Source organism: Lithobates pipiens, unplaced genomic scaffold, assembly GCF_037356315.1.
Source record: "Lithobates pipiens isolate NorthernLeopardFrog02 unplaced genomic scaffold, aLitPip1_a1.2 Scaffold_16, whole genome shotgun sequence".
Lineage (NCBI taxonomy): Eukaryota > Metazoa > Chordata > Amphibia > Anura > Ranidae > Lithobates > Lithobates pipiens.
In genome coordinates, this window is record NW_027507748.1 from 441,200,416 (window position 1) to 441,220,204 (window position 19,789).

The 19,789-nt window shown below is 44.1% G+C and overlaps 1 protein-coding gene across 2 annotated transcripts in view; it reads right to left on the reverse strand.

Annotated features, from left to right (window-relative positions):
• Positions 1-1,008: 1,008 nt before the first annotated feature.
• The window catches only part of LOC143983234 (septin-10-like), a 96,920-nt gene continuing 78,139 nt past the window's right edge, over positions 1,009-19,789 (reverse strand). For both annotated transcript variants that reach the window (XM_077482687.1, XM_077482686.1), the window contains exons 9-11: positions 8,995-9,127; positions 7,242-7,426; positions 1,009-1,689 (exon numbers count right to left, since the gene is read on the reverse strand). In XM_077482687.1, coding sequence (XP_077338813.1) covers positions 1,680-1,689; positions 7,242-7,426; positions 8,995-9,127 — 328 coding nt within the window. In that variant the 3' untranslated portion in view covers positions 1,009-1,679. The remainder of the gene's footprint in view (positions 1,690-7,241; positions 7,427-8,994; positions 9,128-19,789) is intronic.

Below are 19,789 nucleotides of genomic sequence, written 5' to 3' on the forward strand. Positions count from 1 at the left end.
TTGCAGATGTATTAGTTTACAGTGATAAGACAAACCATTTACCACTGACAGGGATGCTTACAATGATCAACTTTTATTTATGGAAAATCTTTATCCCAAAAGGTAAGGTGCTGTTACTGCGTCTAAAGTGTTATCTGAAGTTTGACTTCAATTTGTTAGTGTATCTGAAGCTGCTAGTACATCTAGAACTCCCCTCCCTCCCAGACTGATATTGCTGCTATCCAAAAGGTGCCCCCTGTGCTCATTCAGCCATAGTGGAGGCACATTTAATAAAAGGAGGTGTGTTACTGGCCAGATCACCATATGAAAACAGAGGAGGAAAAAAGCCTAAAAAAGAAAAATGATTGGTAAGCTGAAATATATTATATTTTTGGTTTTGAGTTTAATATCGCATTTTAAGGGGTACCTAAAATCAACTAATAAACATCAGCAGGGGTAATCAGAAGATGTATGCTGCCCTTTCTGCAGCCAAACCAACATAAGATGCCTGAACGCCAGTCAGTTGCAAAACTTAATGTAAGAGCATAGGTGTGCGCAGCCTGCATTAGAGTGTGCAACCCAAAGCTCAAACACACATGCCTTTCTCTGCAGCCTCTGCTGTACGAGGCAGTGAATGAACGTAAAGTGCTCTGTGCTGCGTGGCTTCCTGTTCATTCACAAACCGAAACACAGTTTACTATGCTTCAGTTATGAATAGACACAGTGAGTGAGTGTGTTCACTGCGTTCATTTAGAAAATGAAGGGGCCAGTAAATTACATATTTACTAGCCCCTTCCCTCGTTCTTTATACTTAAATGAGGGGAGTAGCCAGAATTGGCACCAGACACAGTGATTAGGGTGTGCCCAGGCACACACCCTGTGCATGCCTATGTGTAAGAGCTATTCTTCTCTCTTTCCAGCCACCATCTATTCATATTAACCCATCATGATGATGTGTGGGAGGCAGGCAAGCTTGGGTAGTTGTTATGCAATCAATACAACACGACTTATTAAGAACAACTTGATGTATTCATGTGAAAAAGTTCCCGTTTATAAGTATACTTGCCTATACAGTATAACATCAGTTTTAAAATATACATTTGGATTAGGCAACTGTTTATGCACTCCTGCAATTCAAACAATTATCAACTTAGTGATATGTCAAAACACAGGGAAATCCAAAATTCCTAAGTTTCAAAGTCCACATGAAACAGACAATATTACAGAATAGATATGAATATAAATGTATTTGCTGTAACTAAAAAAGTTAGAAAACAGTAACAAGTCTGAACAAAGCAGATTATACATATAGAATTATCTGTGGGCACATTAACATATCTCCAGTTTGTATATGTCCCATTTCCTTAGTAACCTACACAACGAATATTTTGGTTATCCTGAAAAACCATCAGTAATGATTCCTGGACTCTACAGCTGCAAACGTCTCCCCTTGTATTCTTTGGTACCAGGCAGCTCCAGGAGGGAGCATCACATCCAAGCAGCCATCTGGTTTTGACGGGGTTACAATGAAAATGTCTAGATGGAAATTTGCTTTGTTCCTTATCTTCTGTCACTGGCTATTGTACACAGATTTCTATTCTTTCTTTTCAGAAATGGATGGAGGCTTCATGGACCCATTTAAAAACAGGTGGAGTTAAAACCATTGCCACTGGTGAATATGATTGTAGCACATCATCCAATCACATGAAACTGCAAAACATAGCAAAAAACGGGTTTAAAAGTCTTACACTGAATATCAACTTTACATTTCTAGCAAAATTCTAGAACATCTGTATGAATAAATCCCCACAACAGGTATACCTAAGAAATCAAATCGTTCTCATACACTCTAGAACAAATTTTTCCCTAATAGAAATATGGTATTGCAATTGTTGATCTTCTTCTGAAAACGCTAGCTGCCTGACTGTTATGCTAAATCTACAGTACTTTTTGATTCACTGGCCCAGAGCAAATATACTAATTAAAAGGAGAAGTCCAGCCTGTGCTCGTTTGGATGTACTCCTCCTATGGGTCACAGAAGTGCAATTCATTTTGCACTCCTGTGACCCATTTTCAGCAGAGAGCGGTCTGAAGTCCACTCTCTGCTGACGTCACAGGAATCAGTCCAGGCACCGCGTCATCCCGACTTCCAAAGTCTGGAATCACCAGGTGACCACGTCCTCGGAGTGATGAAACGCGTAGGGAGGAATGGCGTGCTGATGTCACCGCATTCTACACCAGTCCCTGAACTACGGGCGGTAGTCGAGAGCCGGCCGGCTCGTCTAATTTACTCGTTCTGTTTATATTTGGATCATGTGAGTTTATATCTACGTTTTCATTTAATAAAATATAAGGTTTTTCTTTTACGCTATGCGAGTATTCCCTTGTTTTTTTACATGGATAAATCCATTGTGGCTTAATATCCTGAATATTGAGGGAGAGAGATTTCCTGCCTGGTTTCCCTAAAGCAGGCATGTCCAAAGTCCGGCCCGCGGGCCAATCGCGGCCCGCAGTCCGGTTTTGAACGGCCCGCCTGGTGTGCTGCGGGATCAGGGCTGTCAGATGAGCCGATCCCAGGCACTGTGTGAAGCTCCGGCTTCAAAAGTGAAAGTAAAGTGCAGAGGAGTGTGCTGTGCTCTCTGCTTCCCCCTACAGTGCAGTACCCGGCTGAATAAGGAAATGGAATGGAAAGGTACTGTACTACAAGCTAGATTCGTTTTAAAAAGGCTTCATTTATGTGTGTGTGTGTGCATGTGTGTCTGTATGTATGTATGTGTGTCTGTATGTATGTATGTGTGTGCATGTGTGTCTGTATGTGTGCATGTGTGTCTGTATGTATATGTGTGCATGTCTGTCTGTATGTATGTGCATGTGTGTCTGTATGTATGTGCATGTGTGTCTGTATGTATGTGCATGTGTGTCTGTATGTATGTGCATGTGTGTCTGTATGTGTGCATGTGTGTCTGTATGTGTGCATGTGTGTCTGTATGTGTGCATGTGTGTGCATGTGTGTCTGTATGTGTGCATGTGTGTCTGTATGTATGTATGTGTGTGCATGTGTGTCTGTATGTGTGCATGTGTGTCTGTATGTATGTATGTGTGTGCATGTGTGTCTGTATGTGTGCATGTGTGTCTGTATGTATGTATGTGTGTGCATGTGTGTCTGTATGTATGTATGTATGTATGTGCATGTGTGTCTGTATGTGTGCATGTGTGTCTGTATGTGTGCATGTGTGTCTGTATGTATGTATGTGTGTGCATGTGTGTCTGTATGTGTGCATGTGTGTCTGTATGTATGTATGTGTGTGCATGTGTGTCTGTATGTGTGCATGTGTGTCTGTATGTATATTTGTGCATGTCTGTCTGTATGTATGTGCATGTGTGTCTGTATGTATGTGCATGTGTGTCTGTATGTATGTGCATGTGTGTCTGTATGTGTGCATGTGTGTCTGTATGTGTGTCTGTATGTATGTATGTATGTGTGTGCATGTGTGTCTGTATGTGTGTGTGCATGTCTGTCTGTATGTGTGTGTGCATGTCTGTCTGTATGTGTGTGTGTGCATGTCTGTCTGTATGTGTGTGTGTGTGCATGTCTGTATGTATGTATGTGTGTGCATGTTTGTATGCATGTGTGTGCATGTGTGTCTGTATGTATGTATGTATGTGTGTGTGTGCATGTGTATCTGTATGTATGTGTGTCTGTATGTATGTGTGTCTGTGCATGTGTGTGCATGTCTGTATGTATGTGTGTGCATGTGTGTCTATATGTATGTGTGTGTGCATGTCTGTCTGTGTGTATGTGTGTCTGTATGTGCATGTGTGTCTGTGTGTGTGTGTGTGTGTGTGCATGTGTGTGTGTGTCTGTGCATGTATGATTGCATGTGTGTGTGTGTCCATGTATGTCTGTATGTATGCGTATGTGCATGTGTGTCTGTATGTATGTGCGTGTATGTCTGTCTGTATGTGTGTGCATGTATGTGTGTCTGTATGTGTGTCTGTATGTATCTGTGTGCATGTATGTGTGTGTGTGTGTGTGTGTGTGTATGTATGTCTGTATGTATGTGCGTGTATGTCTGTATGTATGTATGTGCCTGTATGTATGTATGTATGTATGTATGTACGTGTGTGCATGTGTCTGTATGTGTGTGTGTGCATGTGTCTGTATGTATGTAAGTATATGCATGTGTCTGTATGTGTGTATGTCTGTGTGTATGTGTATGCATGTGTGTTACTTTTAATCCAGACCCCCCCCCCATTCTTGTACCATCAGAACTGCTTTTGTGGTGCTTGTGTGTGTGATAGCAGCCAGGATTGCTGCTCCTCTGAAAAGCAATCCATATACAGATCGCTTTTTAGAGGCATTTGAAAGGTGGTAAAGAGGCATTATGTTGCCTCCTCACCACCTGTTTTAAGCCCGTAAATGTAGCATCACTATACCGCAACTGTGCAGTCCACACATTTGCGGGGTAGTTGCAGTGCAGGCCCATTCACCCTGAGCATACCTCCAGCTGCAGCCACAGCATGTGTACACCCCCAGCTGCTCCCTCTGCAGCTAAAGGGGGAGAAGTTGGGGGTGGTAAAAACAGCTCAACCATGTAGTTTTACTGCCCCTCCAATAAGCCCTTGGCTCACATCTGCATGGCTGCATGCTGTGTGTAGGGCAGCCCATGCATTTCAATGGGCTTCCATACCCACAAAAATGCAGGGAAAGAAGTCCCAGAGCTTTTTTTTTTTTTTAATTGCGCTGCACCAAAAGCAGCCCATGTTTCCAATGTGTGGGGTACCATTAAGACTTAACGGTACCCCTAAAGAACAGAGCATGCGTCTGTGTGTCGGGCAAACGAGCGCGACAAAGGCACAAGAATTTTTGTTGGGCCAGGTATGAGTGCTCGAATGACCGAATTTTAATGGTTCAAAGAATGTCAGGCAAAATGGTCGGCCCTCACACATGTTCACTTCATTGAATCTGGCCCTCTTTGAAAAAAGTTTGGACACCCCTGCCCTAAAGGGTTCATCCCGGTGACTTACCCATGCGCTTTTTGGTCCTATTGAACAGGGACCTAACGTTCCGGTAAGCGGCCAGAAAAGCTATTGTGGTGGCAATCTCTTGCTTTTAACAGCACTTTTCCCCATCAGTGTTTGTCTTCATTTTGCACCGGATTTTTAGTGACTTTTGTGCACGAGGAATTCGTTGGGACTTCTTTATGGACTATTATTATATTTATTTATAATTTTTGTCATTAATTACTATTATTGAACATTATGTGCTGTATATGAATTTTGCACTGGGATTTTTTGTGACTTTTGTGCAGGAGTTATTCGTTGGGACTTCTTTATGGACTATTATATTTATAATTTTTTTCATGAATTATTATTATTGAACATTTAGAAATTTGTATTTATTCAATTCACATCCACTTTATTTAAGTATGAATTCATTTTTATTTAAATTAAGTTCGGCTTGCACTTTATGGTAGAGCACCATCATAGTTATAATATTTATATCAATACATTTTTTGATTTTTAGTCACTAAAATATTTAATTTTAGTGCAGCTCCTTATGGTATATAGTTTGGTGTGTCATGGTAGAACGGTTTGAGCTGCTGGTCACTGGGTGGATTTATTGAATAGCGCAGTTTTGCCTTTTTTATGGATCCACCAGGTGCCTGGACTGATGGCCATCTCAGCCCATCCACAGCTCAGTGCTCCAATGAGCATGGAGGAGCAGAACAGAAGAGCTGCTGACTGACAGGCAGCATCTCTCTGCTTGGGGAGCCCAGAGAACTGAGCCATCAGCGCTGTTTGATCGCTCGGTTCTCAGTGAAGAGGCAGCGGGGGACAGATGCAACATCGGACCAATGCTGTATCCACCTAGGGAAGTATGATCATGGGTGGGTGAATTCCCATACTTCTCTTAAGAAATCTGGAGAAAAGTCAGAAGCCCTTTTCTCATAGTTGTTCTGGGTTAGTGATTAGTAATAAAACCAAAGGCAGACACACTAGGGCAATCAAACACCTCTGGAAGGACTCATCGGTCACAAAATCATGCAGCTGCTCTCCCCAGGGGGCACACCACGGAGCATGTGCTCAGCAATGTATCAGAACATCACTGAGCCTGCAACTGGTTTACACCCTGAATCACACAGGTGCGACCCTAGTAGGCTGAATTCGCTCTGGACCGCACCAAAAGTAGTTCATGCACTACCTTAAAAAACACAGCAACCATGCGATCCGATGCAGGCAAGTGCACTGCATTTGTGACCTGCATTTAGGGTGTCATTAACACTGACACTCACTGCAGATTGCGGGTTTCCCACACTGGAAACAGGAAAACATAACACCAAGATACAGGCACAGTAAACTGTGCACATCCATTTAGTATTTAAAATAAGATGCTTGATTTGTACTTACATGGAGTCCTGAGCTCATAGGCTCAAATATTACTCGTGTGACATTAAGGTAAGCATTTCTGTAAAAATCACCAGTTTCGCCCTCAGCTAGCACAAAAGACAATCTGACAAATTACAGCCCAGGAAATATCCAGAGTGGACCAAAAACATGTGTGATGCCGCTCAGATAGTGTGTAGGAACAAGACAGAGAGCCGTCCGGGAGGGGAGGGGAGCTCGCCTATGCCCCAGACAATCCTGGAAAATGACAGGTGTCCTGGGAGACGCACATCAGACCTGCTGTGCGATGGTAAATGGCAGCTTCAGCCTGGACCCCCACCAGGCCACGCCCCAGCGCGTTTCCCTCCACCCCGAGGGCATGGCCTGGCAGGGGTACAGGCTGAGGCTGCCATTTACCATTACACTTGATAGTCGTGATCTGATGCGTGGCTCCTGGGACACCTGTGATTTTCCAATTTGCCGAGCAGGTTATATGTAATGAATTCCAGTGTGAGCCAACACCAGCACTGATGCATTTCAGGGCCAGCCCCCTCCCCCCCCCCCCTTTTCAATGGGTGATCCCAACAGGTATACTTACATTGACAATTGTCATATGTGCAATATTTAAGTCAGAGGGGGTCAGTTTTCTCTGTAAGTTTAATGGAAGCGTCTTATTTTAATTATTAAATAGATAGCATGATCTGTGCAATTTAGTGCTCCTATATTTTATTATTTGCGTTTCCATATTGTATTCATGCATTTCCCTCTTACTTTGATAGCAGGGTTTAATTTTGATGCAAAGTTTTACTTTGTAAATGGGAATATTTACTGGTCTCTGTGATTGGATTTGTAGCAAAGTGAAATGAGACACTTACGTTTTGCGATCCTTCTTTAAACTGGTGTTGGCCACGGTTCCAAACGCCTGTCCTTGCAGGAGCTCTGCAGCAGCTTTCCGTTTACTGAAAGCATTAATTTCTTCCTGTAAGTCTTTCCTTTTCTCGTCAAGACTTGCCCTTTCATCCTGATGAAGCCTCTTCAGCTGTTCAAATCTGTTCTGAAGCTATACATACATCACAAACAGATAAAAAGACGGCCTTCAGTCTGGTCTAGAGTACAATAACTATGTTACATTCTACAGATATTGATACAGACAATTTAGCTACGAGTGGTTTTAAAAGAAATGCCCACATTAGAATATATAAAAAAGGTCTACACTTTGTTTGACTTACTGTAAGCACATTGCCCTGTTCTTTATAAAGCCTGACTGCAACAATTGTGCTGTTTTTACAGTATAACCTGTTCTGTGCCACCACGTGCCATGATGAGGGAAGGACGACAAGGCTTGACAAATTTGCTTTGAATCTAGGAGCCAGTTAGGAGCCAGTTTGTGCTTGTGTGCAGTGATATGCAACATGTATTGCGATTAAGGGGGGGGGGGGACATTGAGAAGTTTTTTTACCTTCATACCTTGTACACTGCACACCATCACACTCTAATACTCAGATTTAGGAAGTTTGAAATATATACTGTGAAAGATGGCTGCTTAATCTTGTTTACTGTCCTACATGCCAAGTTCTCTGTGTCTGGGAAAAAATGAAAATGCCACAATAGCTTGGTTGATCCTTCTGTGCCTTTCTCTGTTACTTTAGGGCAGGGGTGTCAACCTTTTGACTTTTCTGGACCACACTAGAAGAAGAGGAAATGTCTTGGGCCACACACAGGAGGAGATTTACTAAACCATGAGCACTCAGAATCTGGTGCAACCGTGCATATTAACAAATCCACTTCTAACTTCAGCTTGTTTAACAAAGCTTTGACAATACAACCTAGAAGCCGATTGGTTACTATGCACAGCTGCACCAGATTTAGTAAATCTCCTTCACTCTATCAAGAAGAATAGATGATGAGCAGAAAAAGCCAGGCAGATCACCAATTAACAATCACTGATATAAATAATGTACCATTCCCTGTAATTAACTTCATTTTTTTTTTAGTAATACATTTTATTATAAAAGTAAAAGAGGAAGTAATATTTATGACATCTAGTGAGATAGGAGGAATGGTCATGAACTTCATCTTGACCAATATAGGGTTAATGAGAAGTTAATACAAATTATACTAGAGGCCCCATAGATCAAATGTTGTTATACCACCCATAATCACATGAAATGTGGGAACCCATTGTTCTACTTACCTACTGAAACCTATCAATACACTTTTGTATTCATGTGCTTGTTCTGTAAACATTTATTGTTTTTTTTCTAATAAAACCTTTTGATGTAAAAAAAAAAAAAAAAAAAAAGAGGGAATCATAAAACTAGTGCAATATATGACACTGTTTTTGATAAATTAACACATCAATATTTGGCTTGATAGATGGAGTAGCAATTCTCAATGAATTCTCAAGATGCTCATCAGAGATTTTGGTTCTAAATTTTTCCTTTCGTGTGCTTCACCCTTGAAAATAGTTGCTAACAAATATAGGTGCTGCAAAAAACTTATGACAGGAATACCGAGTGATTGTGGAGAGTTGGAGATTTTTCCTTGGGAAGATAAAACCTTTAGCCCAGATCTTAACTCACAAAAATACTGCTACTAACTGGGAAGTTATGGAAGTAATAAAATTACCTCCCGCTCCGCTTCTTTCAGCACAGTTTCCTTCTCTCTGACTCTCTGCACAAAGGTCTGTCTCATCTCTTCCTCCTTCCTGTGGAGCTCCTCAAAGAATTCATGCCGCTTTGCTTCATAGGTCTCCTGCAGACTGAAAGAAAAGAACACAATCATTTGATGCCTTATAGCTAAGAATATAATACACACAATCCTTTTTTTTTTTCTATCTGCTTAATTTTCACAGCACCAAACGATGCTTCGTTCATCTACACACATTTCTCACGGATTGTTGGTAGAATAGCTTTTAAAAGTCCTCTACAAAAACAACCTGATAGCAAAGCACTGAGTGTGGTGCATGTACACTGCATGGTACAGTCCCCGTCCGTTCCTGGAAGATGTTAAGAATTGAGCGAAGTGCAGGGAAAAAGTAACTCCAGCATGCATGCCAATTTCACAATGAAATGTAAATTCTACAATTCCTGGCAGGGTGAATTCTATATTGTGGATTCAAGAGGCAATGGAACAATTACAAAAAAAAAAGTGTAGATAATAGTTAAGATTTAGTAAATTTTATTTCTTTTAAGCTTAACTTCGGGGAAAGGGAAAAAAGTTAAAAGGATATGTAAACCTTCAGTTAAAAAAAAAAAAAAAAACAACATGTCATACTTACCTTCTCTGTGCAGTTGGTTTTGCACAGAGTGGCAAGATTCTCCTCTTCTGGGGTTCCCTCAGCGACGCTCCTGGCTCCTCTCCCTTGGGGGGCACCCATGCGGGCAAGCTCCTGTGTCCTGCTGCTGTGTCCATTAACACAGACAGCAGGACACAGACCCAACGTCATTTGATTTGATTGACAGCAGCGGGAGCCAATGGCTGCCCTACTATCAATCTATCCAATCAGAACCCAAGACACAGGCTAAAGCGGGTGTGCTCGTCCCTGACGTAGGAAGGATTGGGCTCAGGTAAGTAAAAGGGGGCTCCAGGGAACTGGTAAACTACAAAAGGTTTTTTCCCCTCAATGCAAAGAATTCATTGAGGTGAAAAACCACAAGGGTTTACAACCCCTTTAAAATACTCATTTAGGCCTACAGGGTCACAAAAAAAAAAAAAAAAAAAGGAATTTTGACTTGCCTGTAAATACCATATCTGGAGGACAGCACAGGTCACAGGCAACTTATTCATACACTATGGATTATAGGCTGGTATCTTTAGGTAATTTGACACTAGCAAACTTTAGGTGTCTCTACTATAACCTTACCCCACTACGTGAATCCTCAATTTTGTAGCAAGGAAAGGAGAATATGGGAGGGTGGAAAGTGTCCTTTTACTGTACTCCGAGAAGGAATTTACAGTCAAGTCAAACTTCCTTTTATCGTAATTGTACAGTACAGAACACAGGCAACTTATTCATACACCATGGGATGTCCCCAAGCAATAAATACAAGGGTGAGAAACAACTAGGCAAATGGAACTGTGCCAACAGACCCACAAAAACAACAGGGGTCAAAGACCCAAGTTCAGAGTGCTGCTGCAAGAACCCTGCAGCCAAAAGCTGCATTCACAGAAGACTGGACATCTATTGAACACTTTGAGAAAGTATGAACAGAAGACCAGGTGGCAGCCATACACATTTGTTTTTGTTTAACCACTTACTGACCACCTTCCGCATATATATTGCGGCAAGGCGGCTCGGCTGCGAAAACCGACGTACCTACGATCTCAAAGAGAGGCAGAACAGGGATCTGCCTATGTAAACAAGGCGGATCCCTGTTCTGGGGGGGGGGGGGGGAGAGAGAGAGAGAGAGAGAGAGAGAGAGAAGAGAGAGAGAGAGAGAGAGAGAGAGAGAGAAGAGAGAGAGAAGAGAGAGAGGAGGAGAGAGAGAGGAGAGAGAGAGGAGAGAGAGAGGAGAGAGAGAGGAGAGAGAGAGGAGAGAGAGAAGAGAGAGAGAGAGAGAGAGAGAGAGAGAGAGAGAGAGAGAGAGAGAGAGAGAGAGAGAGAGAGAGAGAGAGAGAGAGAGAGAGATTAGTTGTTCCTAGTGATTAGGAATAGCAATCTCTCGCTACTCCCAGTCAGTCTGTCCCCCTGATAGTTAGAAACACCTCCCTAGGGAACGCTTAACCCCTTGATCGCCCCCCAGTGTTAACCCCTTCACTGCCAGTGCCATTTATACAGTGGTGAGTGCATTTTTATAGCACTGATCACTGTATTGGTGTCACTGCTCACCAAAGTGTCACTTAGGGTCAGATTTGTCCACCACAATGTCTCAATTCCACTAAAAATCTCTGATCCCCACCATTACTAGTAAAAACAAAAAAAATTTAAAAATAAAGTCCCCTAAATCTTTCACCTACTTTGTTGATGCTTTAACTTTTGTGCAAAACAATCAATATACGCTTATGGTGATTGTAGCAGAATTCATATTGGCCTAAACTGATGAATACATTTGATATATATATATATATATATAATATATATATATATATATAAATAAATGAATGATATGATATGTATTATAGCAGAAAGTAAAAAGAATTTTTTTTTTTTCAAAATTGTCAGTCTTTTTGTTTATAGCACACAAATAAAAACTGCAGAGGTGATCAAATACCACCAAAAGAAAGCTCTATTTGTGGGGAAAATACATCGATTTTGTTTGGGTACAACGTTGCACGACTGCGCAATTGTCAGTTAAAGCGACGGAGTGCTTATCGCAAAAAATGACCTGGTCATTAAGGCGGTAAATCCTTCCGGGGCTGAAGTGGTTAAAGCAATGGCAAAAAAAGTTCCTGATTCACAGTGCAATGGTAGATTCTGAAACAGTGTGCCCCAAATGAGGCCCAGTGGAAAGAACAAACCATGAATTTGTCTAATGGAAGCAGTAGTTTTTCGGTACACTTTGGTAATGGCTCTAACTACCGGGCAATGCAAAAAAAAAGACTCTTGCATGCTTAGGAGCAGGGCACAAGGATGGTAGACAATGTCCTTATTGAGATGGAATGCTGAAACCACCATTGGAAGAAAGGATAGTCTTTGGCATAATACAACCCTGTCATTGTGAAGTAAGAGGAAAGGCTACCAAATCAGACAAGTCTGACACATGTTGGAGCTACCAAAAAGGCTACTTACTAATCTCCAAGGGGATATCTGTGATGAGTGCAAATGGGCAGAGAGAACCAAATAAAGGTTCCAGGGAAGCACAGTGAGCTGCAAGGGGTGCCCAACATGAGAAACCCTGAATAAAGGTGAGCACAGGAGTGTGAAACCAGACGTCTTTGGAAGAGGATAGATACAGGCCAATACTTGCCCTTTTAGGATGCTAGGAGCTGAATTCTGGTCAAGACCTGTTTGTAGGAAGGCACAGAGTAATCTCTGGGACTGAACTTCCACCAAGCAAAGCAAGATTTCCAGGTACAATAATAGATCTTCCTGTAAGTGTCTTTTCTTACTTTCAGCAAAGTAGGAATTACAGATTTAATCCATTAAGATCTGGGTTTCAACAGTTATGCTATTAAAGCCAGGGACTGTGAAGCAAGTTGGAATTGAGGGCCTTAAGATAGCAGCTATGGTATTTTGGGAAGATGCTAGGGATGGTATGCTAGAAGTCTGAGTATGTCGGTGTACCAGGTTCCTCTGGGCCAGTTCAGTGAAAGTATAATCACTGTTTTTCTCTCTTGCTATATTTTGTGGAATAGACTAACCAGAATTTGCAGTGGCAGCATAAATTAGTTTGAATTGAGACCAGGGGAGCATCCAAGGCAAAAGCTAGAGGATCTCTGGTTATGGCAACAAACAGAATGAGCTTGTTTCTGTAACTGGAGGTTAGGATGTCCACATTCAGAGTCCCCATCTCTGGCACGGCAGATTGAACATATGTGGATGAAGAGACCATTCTCTTTGGGCCAAGCGGAGGTGGCTGAGATAATCCGCCTGGCAGTTGTCCACTCCTGGGATGTGGACTGCAGAAATCGCTGGACTGTATGTTTTTTTTGTCCATGACAAAATCTGGTTTGCTTCCATAAAAAGGCAAGCAGGCTTCTCAAGCCCCCTTGATTGTTGATATTTGCCACTGTAGTGGCATTGTCTGACTGCACCCAAATGAAGTATCCGTTGGGATCATAAAGGTGCTGAAGGGAAAACCTGACTGCTCTGAGCCTCAATATGTTGATGAGCATGTTTGTTTTTCTCTTTTGACCATGTTCCCTGAACTGTCACGGTTTGGAAGACAAGGAAGTTCATGCTCAGCTGAATGTTTTGCTGGAAAGTTCTAGATTGGAATTAGGTGTAAGGAGCCAACCCTCAGACCCAGAATAGAGAATGTTACTGACCAAACAGATGTCTTGAAAGGGCATACATGTTTTACAGGCAGCTTGCACTGTCGAAGCCTTAAGATTCTGCGCATATGAATAGAGATTAGAGCCATTCTGGTTATTTGTCTCATGATGTATTCCAGGGCAACCACACAAAAAAGAAGAGCAGAAGACAATTGCTGTAATTGCTCTGTAACAGCATGATCCTCTAATACAGGCGCATGTGGGTTATTCATCGTCTTAGTCCAGTTAGGCGCAGTTTGGCATAAATAGCAAGGAGAGTTATTTGCAGGGCTGGGCCTGCCAGGTTAATGACAGCTTTTAGGGGCATCCCCCATCCTCTGGGACTCTCTACCCCAATCTGTCAGACTATCTCCTACTCCACTTTTAGATGATCCCTAAAAACTTCTCTTTAGAGAAGCCTGTCCTGCCTCCACCTAACTGTACTTTTATTGCAGCTAATCTCCCAGTTATTAAATTTTGTATCACTTAACCCTCACTTTTAGTTTGTAAGCTCTAATGAAGAGGGCCCTCTGATTCTTCCTGTATAGAAATGTACTGTAATTGTACTGTCTGCCCTCACATTGTAAGCACTGCGCAAACTGTTGGTGCAATATAAATCCTTTATAATAATAATAATAGCATTCTGATGCGATCGACACTATGTAAATATAGTATAACGATTACAAACTAACAGCTGGCCTTAAACTAATCTGCATTAATAACTAAACACTAGATGGCAGCAAACACACACTATCTGGCTTATGAAAGTCTGATCCAAGATTTAAAGGAAAGAAGGACAAAAGTGATGAAAAAAAATAAAAAAATTACAACTGAAAGAGTTTACAGTAATAATAATAAAAACACAACAATAAAATTTACTGACTGGAGCTGACAGAATCTGGAGTAGCTGTACATAGTAACCATTCATTTTTTCCCTTAATGTATTTCCTGCATTAAAGCAAAAAGTATCCCAGGGTTTGTATACCCCCATATACTTATCTGAGTTCTATCTCCATCCAGTGCTAAGTCTGTCTGCAGCAGCTCTATCCTCTCTATCTGCTCACAGAGGCAGCAGCGTAAGCCATTGGCTCCTGCTGCTGTCAATCAAATCATGTGAGCAGAAACCAGGGCTGAGCAGCGATGTGTGTGAGATCGAGCCCGAAGATGTGCCACCATAGGATGTAGCTTCCTATGATGGCACACGAGAACAGGAGGAGCTAAACGCTCTGGTAGGGGACCCCAGAAGAAGAGGATCGGGCTGCTATATGCAAAACCATTGCACAGAGCAGGTAACTATGACATGTTTGGTACAATATTTTACTGTACAGCGCTATTGTTGCAACAAATTCATAAAGAAATACCATATTGGTACAAAGGAAAGTGGGGGTAAATAAGACCTCCAGTCAATCCTACACAGCAGGAGTATGCCAGGAAAGCATGTAGAGCTGCACATTCACAGACCAGTGTACAATAAGCAAAAAAACTGTAAGCAGGTAGGTAAGTGTGCATTACTGAAGAAGAGACATAGTATGACTTTTCTGCAATAAAGAGCTGTCACTTCAACACAGTCACAGGCCCCTTAGTACCAGCTGAGCATCATTTAAACACCACAGCCTACCTGAGTATTGTTCTTGACCGTGTCCATCCCTTTATGACAGGGGTGTCCAAACTTTTTTCAAAGAGGGCCAGATTTGATGAACTGAACATGCTCGAGGGCCGACCATTTTGCCTGACATTCTTTGAACCATTAAAATTCGGTCTAAGTGTGTTCGGCCGAGCACTAATACACTACCCAACAAGAATTCTCATGCCTTTGTGGCTGTGTGTGGTGAAGAGATGAACTCAAGTGTATTATTTGGATACACCGTATTTTTTGGGGTATAACACGCACCTTCACTTTAAGAGGGAAGCTTCAGGAAAAAAAATATTTAATTTTAAATAAAGAACTGAAGCAAAATAAGGGTCAGTGCCCATCTGCAGACCCACAATTGCCAGGAACGCAGCGCCCACCATTGCCAGGAATGTACCCACCATTGCCACGAATGCAGCCCCACCATTGCTAGAAATTCACTCACCATTGCCAGGAATGCAGCCCCACCATTGCTAGGAATGCAGCGCCCACCATTGCTAGGAATGCAGCGCCCACCATTGCTAGGAATGCAGCGCCCACCATTGCTAGGAATGCAGCGCCCACCATTGCCAGGAATGTACCCACCATTGCCAGGAATGCAGCCCCACCATTGCTAGAAATTCACTCACCATTGCCAGGAATGCACTCACCATTGCACGGAATGCAGCCCCACCATTGCCGGGAATGCAGCCCCACCATTGCCGGGAATGCAGCCCCACCATTGCCGGGAATGCAGCCCCACCATTGCCGGGAATGCAGCCCCACCATTGCCGGGAATGCAGCCCCACCATTGCCGGGAATGCAGCCCCACCATTGCCGGGAATGCAGCCCCACCATTGCCGGGAATGCAGCCCCACCATTGCCGGGAATGCAGCCCCACCATTGCCGGGAATGCAGCCCCACCATTGCCGGGAATGCAGCCACTATTGCCAGGAATGCAGCCCCACCATTGCTAGGAATGCAGCGCCCACCATTGCTAGGAATGCAGTGCCTACCATTGCTAGGAATGCAGTGCCCACCATTGCCAGGAATGTACCCACCATTGCCAGGAATGCAGCCCCACCATTGCTAGAAATTCACTCACCATTGCCAGGAATGCACCCACCACTGCTAGAAATGCAGCCCCACCATTGCCAGGAATGCAGCCCCACCATTGCACGGAATGCAGCCCCACCATTGCACGGAATGCAGCCCCACCATTGCACGGAATGCAGCCCCACCATTGCACGGAATGCAGCCCCACCATTGCACGGAATGCAGCCCCACCATTGCACGGAATGCAGCCCCACCATTGCACGGAATGCAGCCCCACCATTGCACGGAATGCAGCCCCACCATTGCACGGAATGCAGCCCCACCATTGCACGGAATGCAGCCCCACCATTGCCCGGAATGCAGCCCCACCATTACCCGGAATGCAGCCCCACCATTACCCGGAATGCAGCCCCACCATTGCCCGGAATGCAGCCCCACCATTGCCCGGAATGCAGCCCCACCATTGCCGGGGAATGCAGCCCCACCATTGCCGGGAATGCAGCCCCACCATTGCCGGGAATGCAGCCCCACCATTGCCGGGAATGCAGCCCCACCATTGCCGGGAATGCACCCACCATTGCCAGGAATGCAGCCCCACCATTGCCAGGAATGCAGCCCCACCATTGCCGGGAATGCACCCACCATTGCCGGGAATGCAGCCCCACCATTGCCAGGAATGCAGCCACTATTGCCAGGAATGCAGCCCCACTATTGCCGGGAATGCACCCACTATTGCCAGGAATGCAGCCCCACCATTGCCGGGAATGCACCCACTATTGCCAGGAATGCAGCCCCACTATTGCCGGGAATGCACCCACTATTGCCAGGAATGCAGCCCCACCATTGCCGGGAATGCACCCACTATTGCCAGGAATGCAGCCCCACCATTGCCGGGAATGCACCCACTATTGCCAGGAATGCAGCCCAATGCACCCACTATTGCCAGGAATGCAGCCCCACCATTGCCGGGAATGCACCCACTATTGCCGGGAATGCAGCCACCATTGCAGCCACCATTGCCGGGAATGCAGCCACCATTGCCAGGAATGCAGCCACCATTGCAAGGAATGCAGCCACCATTGCCAGGAATGCAGCCACCATTGCCAGGAATTCACCCCCAATTGCTAGGAATGCAGCCACCATTGCCAGGAATTCACCCACCATTGCCAGGAATTCACCCACCATTGCCAGGAATTCACCCACCATTGCCAGGAATGCAGCCCCACAATTGCAATTGCCAGGAATGCAGCCACCATTACCATCAGTGCAGCCATGGAGGGCAGGACGAGCGCCAAAGACATCTTACAGGAGAATTTCCTGTTTACACAACGGCCCCTTTAAGAGAAAGTCCCGCCTCCTCTGATGGACAGAACAGTCGTCCAATGGCAGAGATGGGACTTCCTATTACAGCTGCCATGTACACAGGAAATTCTCAGCCTGTGTGCACGGCACTCGTCCTGCCTCCTCCCTCCAAGGCAGCTGGACTATATATCTTTTGTGACCCCGGCGCTGGGAGATCGCGGGGGGCCACAAAAGATGTATATATGTTTAAATAACCAGGCGGGCCATTCAAAACCGGACCGCGGGCCGCGATTGGCCCGTGGGCCGGACTTTGGACATGCCTGCTTTATGACTACAGTGTACCCCTCTTCTGATGACTACTTCCAGCAGGATAATGCATGATGTCACAAAGCTCCAATCATCTCACCACTGGTTTCTTGGACATCACAATGAGATCACTGAACTCCAATGGCCTCCACAGTCACCAGATCCCAATGCAATAGATCACCTTTGGGATGTGGTGGTGCAGGAAATTTGCATTATGGATGTGCAGCTGACAAATCTGCAGCAACTACGTGATGTCATCATGTCAATATGGACCAACATCTCTGAGGAATGTTTCCAACACCTTGTTGAATCTATGAAATGAAGAATGAAGGCAGTTCTGAAAGCAAAAGAGGGTCCAAACCGGTACTAGCAAGGTATAATAAATAAAGTGGCCGGTGAGTGTATATATGTTCTACAACAGAAGGAAGTTCACTTCTGTTATGCTGCATATATACAGTTACAGCATTGTTAGGTGTGTCATAGTTTGAGAGCACCCCTGAAAAACCTAGACAGCACAGTGGTTGGGAAAGGCTGCACACAGCTGTAAAAGGGTCTAACACATAGCTATGTCAGGAATGTTGTCTGTGTCCCAAAAGTGCAGAGGTCACACCTATTTATCATTCTAGTCAAACAAACCTGTAATTAAGACTTGTAAGGATATCAGGGGGATCAGATGTTCTAAACAATAAAAGGAGTACAGCATAGGATGCATAAGATAGCTCTTGTTTCAGCAGGTGGCTAGCATTTGAATGTCTGTAGTGTGACCGGCAGTCACATATATACATCACTACTGATAGGCATACAGCTGTGTGCACCTTAACATGTCTAGACCAGTGGCCTCCAAACTGCGGTCTGGGGCTGTATGTGGTCCTTTGCTTGCCTTTATCCGGCCCTTGGGGGAATTATTCCCCTGATTGTCAGCAACGGTGTGGCACAGTTCCTGCCACTGACAATGGGACACTAATCCTCTTACAGACACCCATATATGGCACACTATTCCTCCCACTGATACCAATGATGGGGCACTATTCCTCCCAATGATGGGGCACTATTCCTCCCAATAATGAGGCACTATTCCTCCCAATAATGAGGCACTATTCCTCCCAATGATGGGGCACTATTCCTCCCAATGATGGGGCACTATTCCTCCCAATGATGGGGCACTATTCCTCCCACTGATACCAATAATGGGGCACTATTCCTCCCACTGACTACCAATGATGGGGCACTATTCCTCCCACTGATACCAATGATGGGACACTATTCCTCCCACTGATACCAATGACGGGACACTATTTCTCCCACCGATACCAATGATGGGACACTATTCCTCTCACTGATACCAATGATGGGACACTATTCCTCTCACTGACACCAACAATAGGGCACCAATCCTTGCACTGATACCAATGACGGGGCACTATTCCTCCCACTGGCATGAACAGTGAGGCATAATTCCTTCCAATGATACCAATGACGGGGCACTATTCCTCCCAGTGACACCAACATTGGGGCACTATTTCTCCAACTGACACCAAAGATAGGACACTATTCCTCCCACTAATATAAATGATAGGGCACTATACAGTGGTGTGAAAAAGTGTTTGCCCCCTTCCTCATTTCCTGTTCCATTGCATGTTTGTCACACTTAAGTGTTTCAGAACATCAAACCAATTTAAACAATAGTCAAGGACAACACAAGTAAACACAAAATGCAATTTGTAAATGAAGGTGTTTATTATTAAAGGTGAAAAAAAATCCAAACCATCATGGCCCTGTGTGAAAAAGTGATTGCCCCCTAAACCTAATAACTGGTTGGGCCACCCTTAGCAGCAACAACTGCAACCAAGCGTTTGCGATAACGTGCAATGAGGCTTTTACAGCGTCCTGGAGGAATTTTGGCCCACTCATCTTTGCAGAATTGTCCTAATTCAGTTACATTAGAGGGTTTTCGAGCATGAACAGCCTTTTTAAGGTCATACCACAACATCTCAATAGGATTTAGGTCAGGACTTTGGCTAGGCCACTCCAAAGTTTTCATTTTGTTTTTCTTCAGCCATTCGGTGGTGGACTTGTTGGTGTGTTTAGGATCATTGTCCTGCTGCAGAACCCAAGTTCGTTTCAGCTTGAGTACATGAACAGATGGTCGGACATTCTCCTTCAGGATCTCTTGGTAGACAGCAGAATTCATAGTTCCTTTTATCACGGCAAGTCTTCCAGGTCCTGAAGCAGCAA